Source organism: Capricornis sumatraensis, chromosome 8 (genome assembly GCF_032405125.1).
Source record: "Capricornis sumatraensis isolate serow.1 chromosome 8, serow.2, whole genome shotgun sequence".
Classification (NCBI taxonomy): domain Eukaryota; kingdom Metazoa; phylum Chordata; class Mammalia; order Artiodactyla; family Bovidae; genus Capricornis; species Capricornis sumatraensis.
Window position 1 is genome coordinate 91141801 of NC_091076.1, and position 8878 is coordinate 91150678.

Sequence of the window (8878 nt, forward strand, 5' to 3'; positions counted from 1 at the left end):
ATTCTAGTCTTTATGTCATTTATTTCTGATTGTTCAATTCCCTTTATTTCTACTTCTATGAGTGTGTTGCACTCAGTGATCGGATTTTATTAACAGTTTTACTGTTGGTATATGCTCAACAAGTATTTACTGAAGGAAGGAAGGTTAAAATTTGACAAAGATGTGAAAAAGACACCAACTAGTTTTTTGCCTGTTAAACTTAACACCTAACTTGTGAAGACCATTGCCTTAAAGAGAAGAAATTAAAAACAAATTCAGTTTCTGTTGGGGGGGGGGGAATTTAAAATGCAAAGACTGACCAGAACCAGTGAGGATGACTTGCAACAGGAAGAACTTTTATTTGAAACACCACCACAGAGAAAGTCAAAGAAACGTTACTATTCTAAAAATAATTTTAAGTTCATTGGAAGAAAAGCAGAGAAATGAGAGCTCTTATTTAGGAACCTAGCTTTGATTTGATATTTTGATTTAGGGGCATCCTTTTGGGCTCAGGAAGGCACCCTCTGTTCACTCTTCATGTTGTTGACTTTGGTGGACTTCTCTTCCACAGTGTGAACTCTAGATGACAGAACTTTGCCACGAGGATCTATTTCTTCAACAATTGTTTTAATCACGGTGGCTTTAGATGGATCTAAAATGACATATATACTGCAGTAATATGGATACAACCAGAGCTTATCATACTAAGTGAAGTAAGTCAAAATAACAAAGACAATGCATATGATATCACTTATGTGTGGAATCTAAAGGATGACACAAATGAGCCTCTATGAAATAGAAACAAAATCAGGGATACAGAGAACAGATTGGTGGTCACCTCGGGGGAGGGGTTTGGAGGGTGGATTGAGAGGCTGGGCTTGGCAGATGTAAACTTTTATATGCAGAATGGATGAGCAAGTTCTTACTGTATAGCATGGAGAATTATATTCGATAATCTCTGATAAACCAGAGTGGAAAAGAATATTTAAAAAGAATATGTATATGCATATAATTGAATCGCTTTGCTGTACAGCAGAACTGAATACAACATTGGAAATCAACTATACTTCACTTTAAAAAAAACAGTAAAATGAGACCTGAATTGTTAGAATTTATCAAATTCGTAAAGGGGAAATAACTCATTCCTTGAAACATATACGAATGTTGAATGTTCAACCCAGCTTTTGTTTACCTTTTATCTGATTTCCTGGCCCACCATAGCCTTTTGATTTAGCGCAAGAGCTGTAAAAATATAAAGTATGTATTAAATATTTGATGCTGTTTTGCAAGAAACTGATTTAAGATGAACGATTTAAAATGAGAGATAACTGAACTTTTAACACTAGGAGTTTATGTACACACAACCTAGATCATGGATACTTTGGATTTAAAAAAAAGTCTTTAATAACCTTAAAATAGTTTTTTCAGTGTAAATAGTACTTACCCATCCTCTCCATCTATCAGGCGGCAGTAGGTCTCGATTTCTTTTTCCAGGTGGACCTTGATGTCCAGGAGCTGTTCGTATTCCAGTTTCTGGCCCTCGGTCTCGGTCCTGACCTGATGCAGCTGCTCCTCCAGGGCCCCGATCTGAGCCTGGATCTGGGCCAGCTGTGCACAGTAGTTGCCCTCTGTTTCTGTCAAGGAGCACTCCAGCGAGTGTTTCTGAGGATCAGTGAGACATAATTTAGCAGTTGATGTCACTGTTTTAGGATATGGCAAAGCACTTAAAAGATATTGAGAGAGTTATCCTTTTATAATAACTGTATTCCTCTTGTTTAATATTAATTGTTGCCCTTATTAGATGTCATACTATTTTTAATCTATTGGAGAATAGCACAGTTGGTGGTAAATGCTATTCATATCCCCAAGAGTGTTAGAAAAATTGTTTTCTCCTAGGACACAGTCTAAAGATCTGTCCCCTTTCACCCTGTGCTTTGGTACAGTTTGCCACTGTTTCCAGGAATTAAAGTCCCCCGACACTTTGTGATCTCATTTCTAATCATGTGGCAGCTTTGTGTCATGAGGATTATAGCTCTTACGTTAAAGAAGTAATCCTGGGATTTCCCTGGTGGTGCCGTGGTTAAGAATCTGCCTGACAATGCAGGGGATGTGCCATAACCACTGAGCCTGCACTCTAGAGCCCATGCTCTGCAACAAGAGAAACCACGGTAATGAGACGCCTGCACACTGCAACCAGAAAGTGGTCCCTGCTTGCCTCAAATAGAGAAAGCCCATGTGCAGCAATGAAGACTGAATGCAGCTAAAAATATATTTTAAAAAAACTTTAAAAAAGTAACCTCTGCATAAATTTTCTGGAAGTAGAATGATCCCAAGAAAAGAGTGGTCTTCTTAGGCTTTAAATAGTTTGATTCATTGGCTTTATGGGTGCTTGCTGTAATTTTACATGGGATGACAATGAGTATGTCTTATTATTCTACCTGTAAGAATTTTACATATATTTATAGCCTCTTCCAGAGAAGGCGATGGCACCCCACTCCAGTACTCTTGCCTGGAAAATCCTATGGACGGAGGAGCCTGGTAGGCTGCAGTCCATGGGGTCGCTAAGAGTCGGACACAACTGAGCGACTTCACTTTCACTTTTCACTTTCATGCATTGGAGAAGGAAATGGCAACCCACTCCAGTGTTCTTGCCTGGAGAATCCCAGGGACGGAGGAGCCTGGTGGGCTGCCGTCCATGGGGTCGCACAGAGTCGGACACGACTGAAGCGACTTAGCAGCAGTAGCAGCATAGCCTCTTTTGGAAGTTTGCTAGCCATAGTAGAAAAAGTATAGACTTGGGAGTTAGAAAATTTGGAGAGAAGTTCTGGTACCTTTGTACCTGACTGTGGGACTCTTGGAAAATTGCTTAACTTCTTTGAATCTCAGATTCTTCTCTTGGAAATAATAACATGAAATATAAATTCTGGTCTGCCCAAGCCCCAGGGTTATTGTGGACTCACGTGGGTGAAATTGCTGGGTAACCCTTAATGAAAACGGTTATTATTAAAATTATTGTCATGCATGTTTAGCTTTATGGGCAGCCTTCATGCCTCTACTTTGCTTGTTTATGTCACTTAAAAGGGAACCTGTGTTCCAATTAAAATTAAGTGGCCCAAAGGAATGCTAGATAAAGAAGCTAGGATGGGTGCAAGTGTGTTTTTGCATTCCATGAACAGTGATTTTTGATCTTTTGATGTGGGAGAGAAGACTCAGGGTAAAAACTGTTTTCTTCTTTTTTTACTATTTTTATTTATTTATTTATTTATTTGGCTGTGCCAAGTCTTAGTTGTAACATGTGGGATCTTTAGTTGCAGCATGTGGGATCTAGTCCCTGACCAGGGATCGAACCTGGGCCCCCTGCACTGGGAGTGCATAGTCTTAGCCCCTGTTTCTTTTTGAGTACCTAAAAATCATTGTATTTTTAAATTCTAATTAGCATCTTGGTATAATTTTCAGGCCAAAGATATTCCACTGTGAAAAATGCAAATGTGTCTTATTTCAGGCAGAGCAATGACTGGATAAAAATGAAAATTAATAATAACAGGTGGCAGAAAAACTCTGATTTTTTCCCCCTGAACTTCTAAAGCAACTCTTTGGTGTCGTTTTTACTTACTGTTGCTAAAAGAGACTGAAGTTCAATCTCCAGGGTTTGAAGAGTACGTTTCATCTCAGTCAGTTCATTCCGAGCTGAGGTGGTGGCGCCAGCATCATCAGAAATCTGCTGCTGCAGCGAAGCGCTCTGAAAACGTTAGGAGCCTTGTTATGAGCGATGCTTGCATCAGCACCGGGCGCCAAGTCAGCGCATCCTAGCTTGCTTTTTACCTTTTCGTTGAACCAGGCCTCCGCGTCCCTGCGGTTCTGGTCGGCCAGGGCTTCGTACTCGGCCCGCATGTTGTTCAGCAGAACCGTGAGGTCCACGCCTGGCGCCGCATTCATCTCCACGTTCACATTGCCTCCGGCTGCGCACTGCAGAGCCTTCATCTCCTAAAAGAAACCATGTTGGGATCGGAATATTTCTGAAGGAGCCAGACAGACAGGATCCATATGGTTAGAAACTTCTGTGAGTGTTTCTTTGGAGGGAGATGAACAGAAACATTTCAGATCATCTAAGCCATATGGAGAAATCAACAAATTCTTTCTCGAATTCAAGATATTATATTTGTCATCTGAAATGTATTTTTAAACATTGGGAGGAAGGCAGGCTATGAAATCAGGGGGGAGAGACCACCTACCTCCTCATGGTTCTTCTTGAGGTAAGCCAGCTCCTCGCTGAGTGTCTCCAGCTGAATCTCTAAGTCCGTTCTGCACAGAGTCAGTTCGTCCAGGACCCGGCGCAAACTGCTGACATCCGCGTCCACGCTCTGATGAAGGGCCTGTTCATTTTCAAACCTTAGAAAAATATTTGAAAGCGTCATCACATCAGTCATCACCTTTTGTGTTAAGTAGCTCAGTTGTGTCCCAGTGTTTGCTACCCCATGGACTAACCCTCCAGGCTCCTCTGTCCATGGAATTCTCCAGGAAAGAATGCTAGCGTGGGTAGCCATTCCCTTCTTCAGGGATATTCCCAATCCAGGGATTGAACCTGGGGTCTCTTGCACTGCAGGCAGATTCTTTACCCTCTGAGGCACCAGGGAAGCCCCATCATCACTTTTAGGTCATCATAAAACTCAAGCTAAGGGACTTCACTGCTGGTCTCCTGGTTAAGACTCTCTACTCACGCTGCAGAGGGTTCCATCTCTGGTGGAGGAACTAATTATCTTACATGCCACAAGGCATGGCAAGTAAAATAAAATATAATAAACCCAAAGTAGGAAGGATATTAAAAAAGGTTAGGGCAGAAACTGTATAAACAAAACAAAAAGCCCTTCAAACTAAGCTTTTAAGTCCAACTGTTAAAATATATTCCAAACTTCAGGTAGATCATTCATAATCAAAAAATATATAATTTTCTTTGACCCAAGAGAATGAGAAGACTCAAAATTCTCTTTTGACATTCATTTGTGTCAGTCCCCCAATTTCCCAATAAAATATATAATTCAGTGAGTCATTCAAACATGCATTTGGTTTAACACAAATAAACTCAAAGAATGAAGGTGACCTCAAATAGCTTAAATAAAAGAGGGAAAGGCTTAGGCAACTGTTTTGGTTTCTTTTCAGCTCCACTTACTTTAGTCTGAAGTCATCAGCTGTGAGCCTTGCATTGTCATTTTGCAGGACAATATTGGCATTGCTTGTTGTTGCAGAAATTATCTGATAAATGGAGAATTAGTTAAGAATGAGGAAATATTAAAAAAAATTCAGATTTCCTTGAAATAAAGTCAACTATTAAATTATAGCAATATTTTTGGCATCCTGTCTCTAATAAGAAGATGATTCTTGCAAATGGAAAATTTAAGTATAGCCTCTTTTACTCTCTATCTTACCCATTAAAAAAGAAAAAACTTTCTATTGAAAACTTTCTATGTAAATATATAACTGGAGACATTGGGCAGTTTTTGATATTTTAGTATTTCTGAAAGCATAAACATGCATACCACATACCAGATGATGAGTAAGCCATGTTTGAAGACCAGAATTTTAATATAAATTAGTTTTAGTATTAATAAGCTACCGAAAATTAGCAGCTGAGAGCATAAGCCTTGCTGTGATAACTTAGGCATCTGTGCCTGTGCGGCTAATTACCCTTACAGGTACTAAACCTCCTGGCACTGTGTTTCTTACCTGGTTCCTAAGGTCGTCAATTACCGTGAAGTATCTGCTATAATCGTGATCAAGACCACGGCAGGAACCAGGCCCAAATTTCTCATACCAGCCCTTGATCTTCTGCTCCAAGTCAGCGTTGGCCTCCTCCAGGGCACGCACGTTGTCCAGGTAGGAGGCCAGGCGGTCGTTGAGGTTCTGCATGGTCACCTTCTCATTGCCAGAGAGGAGGCCATGTTCATTTCCAGTGAAGGCAGTGCAGGAAGCACTTCCTCCGCCCAGTCCCCCGCTGTAGCTTCCTGCAGAGGAGCTGCCTCCAAAGGCGCAGGTGAAGCCGCTTCCAAAGCCTGGCACACTGCCTGTGCTGCCGACCCCAAAGCCGGCTCCCCCGCTGGAGAGCCGCACAGAGCCAGCTCCTCCACAGGAGCCAAGGCGTCTGGATGCAGAAGAAAAGCGCACGCTCATGGTGTCTCGACTGCCCTGCTTGCTCCTGGAGGTAAGCTCTGATGGCAAATGTCCTACTGAAACAGTGTCGCGTACCTTTATATACACATTATCAGGGTGTTTCTTGGTGAACTCTGCTACCTATAGCAAAATGGTGTTTGCCAGCTCATCTGAAGTATTCATAATTAGGTACTTTTTTCTTAAATGAATGCCTTTACCCTAATGTGTCCATTTCTGTAGGTGGATAGTTACCTTGGGGTTATTTGTTATCTCCAAAATGAGAAAGGGAGGAGTATTATCAAGATTATTATAATGATGCATTTCAAATTTAGCATGAGTAATTCTTCCTGTCTTCCAGGCCTTAGGACTATAAAGTTCCTATAAGAATAAAATAGTGTGATACACAAATTTCTTTTTCCCTTGCTCAAACCAATAACTTTGTTTTTGTCCAGTAAGTGAGCCATCATAGTCATGGTTTTCTATAGATAATAATGATCCTTTTGGATAGATCAAAAATAATATCAAGAACCAGTGGGTTCATGGTACCAGAGGACGAAGGCCAGGTACAAAATGAAAATTAAGGAATTAAATGGGCTTTTCTTTGAAGACAGTCTTCTCTTGATTTTTATCCCTTCTGAGTTACCATTCCATCTTTATTGGTTTTCTCTCTAAGCTCTTTTCTAACCAGGTTAAATAACAGTATTGGCATTTTTAGGGTAGTGAAACTGTTCTATGTGGTATTATGTTGGTGGATACATGTCATTACATGTGCGTCAAAACCCATAGAATGTACAACACAAAGAACAAACCTTAATGAAATGGACTTAGTTAATAATAATATGTCAGTATTGGTCCATCAGTTGTTACCAGTGTTCCTCACTTAATGCAAGATGTTAGTAATAGGGGAAGCTGTCGGGGAATGGGCGGGGGAGAGATTGGGAGGAGTAGGTATCTGGAGACTATCTGTATTTTTCTGTTCAATTTCCACGTAAACCTAAAATTGCTCTAAAAAAGAAAGTCAATTTTTAAAGCTTGAGAAAAAAACCAAAACAGTATTGGTTAGCCTCTATGGGCCTCAGTTTCTTCATCTGTAAAATGAAGGGACTAGACTATGACCTGATATTCCTGTTCTATTTCTGGATTTCTTGTATTTTTACGTTTCTTCCTTTCATTATTTGTAGAAAATTTTCTGCATTCATTTCCTCCACTTTTCACTTCCTACTGACTCCTAAATTTTAATCTCATCATTTTACTGAAACTTATCCCACAAAAATTACTAATTATCCTACATCTCAAATCCAGTCATCGTTTTTCATATTTCTTCTCCTACACCCTCCTGGACACGTTCGATACTGACCACCTGAGTCTTAACTGAGTCCTAAATGGTTGCTTTCAAGAATATAGCTACATCTTTGCTCCTTTTCTTTCTTCCACTCATAGATTCTGAAAGAATGGTCTAAAATGTGGCGTTCTTTACAGTTTTATACTCACGCTTTTTTTTTCCCTACCCTCTCTCCCTCAGTGACCTCATCCCTTCTTGTGGCTTTGGCTGTATGTGCACGGTTTCATATTCTCTAATAATGGCTTCGTCCCCATTCTGGACACATTCCTTACTATGCCCATCAGATATTCCTACTTGGATGTTCTGTCATAACTTTCAGCTCAGTCACCTTGTCATCACACTTTGTTCTTTGGCATCCTTCTCTGTTATTTGTTGGTAGAATTACCCTGAGTCATCTCATGATTATTAAGAAAAATTTTAATTGCTCTCATTTTATACCAGCTGTCTCCAGTAATTCACTAGGTACTATTGAATCTACTTCTGCAGTTTCTCTTGAAGAATTTTTCTCTTTTTCCTTGTCTTTGTCACTATCATTTTCTTTCAACTCAGGTATTAGAACCTTAATTGGAATTTTGGTTTCAAGTCTTTTTTCTTTCCATCATGGTCAGGAGGCCAAGGTACCAGTCCTGAAGTACCGCACCATTCATGTAATTGAAAGAACTTGGGCTGTTGAGTCAGATATGTCAGCATTCACATATCAGTCCTGCCATTTTTTTTCTAACTGTGGTACTAATGCAAAGTTCATTCTTCCTGAGCCTTGGTTTTTCATTACTAAGATGGAGCCATTACTTGTATTATTCAGAGACAATTGAATGGTAGCTACATATGTTATGCAATTATGCTTGTCAATGATAGGTAGTCAATGAGTATTTCTTTCCTTCCTCTACTCTCTTTCAGTTTAAATCCATCAACCGTAGGCTAGCTGAAGCTTCTTCTCTTGACACTTCAGACTCTTCTTCTACCTACCTGACTTGTCCATTCTTTTATTTCACTCCTCCTTTCCCTCTCCTCCATTTTTTTCTTTGCTCCATGCTGTTTTCTCCATTTGAGATTATTTAAGATCTTGAGAGATCTTACATTTGCCAAGAATTACACTCCTTTCAATTATATAGATTGAAAATGCAGTTGATAAAAATATAAATTTTCATGAGATAATAAGTGAATTTTCAGAAAAGCAAGCCAGAAAAACATGCTGATCAATCAAGAAATCACTTTAATAAAGCATTAATTTATTGTATTACATAAAATTAGAACATCAAAAATGTTTTTTTGACTTACAGGTTTTTGTTATTAGACATGTATCATTATTACCTCTACTATATAAGAAACAAAATGTTTTTAAAGAAAAATATTGATGCTTTAGTACCTCTAGCTGAACTTTTTCCTGAATTTGAGCAAGTAATCCAACATTTT

General features: G+C 39.5%; 1 protein-coding gene across 1 annotated transcript; it reads right to left on the reverse strand.

Moving 5' to 3' along the window:
- Positions 1-488: 488 nt before the first annotated feature.
- Positions 489-6144, reverse strand: KRT27 (keratin 27). Its single transcript, XM_068977868.1, has 8 exons — positions 5701-6144; positions 5147-5229; positions 4212-4368; positions 3802-3963; positions 3593-3718; positions 1424-1641; positions 1172-1221; positions 489-631 (listed from the first exon to the last, which is right to left on the reverse strand). Exons 1-8 carry the CDS (start codon positions 6142-6144, stop codon positions 489-491), a joined length of 1383 nt encoding a protein of 460 aa, XP_068833969.1.
- Positions 6145-8878: the final 2734 nt, after the last annotated feature.

What these genes read in the sequence shown, in the direction of transcription:
- KRT27 (XM_068977868.1), bottom strand. Translation starts at nt 6,144, where the DNA reads ATGAGCGTGCGCTTTTCTTCTGCATCCAGACGCCTTGGCTCCTGTGGA. An exon ending in TTGACGACCTTAGGAACCAG is followed by an intron (nt 5,230 to 5,700) that starts GTAAGAAACACA and finishes TCCATTTATCAG; the next exon opens with ATAATTTCTGCAACAACAAG. An exon ending in TCAAGAAGAACCATGAGGAG is followed by an intron (nt 3,964 to 4,211) that starts GTAGGTGGTCTC and finishes GGTTTCTTTTAG; the next exon opens with GAGATGAAGGCTCTGCAGTG.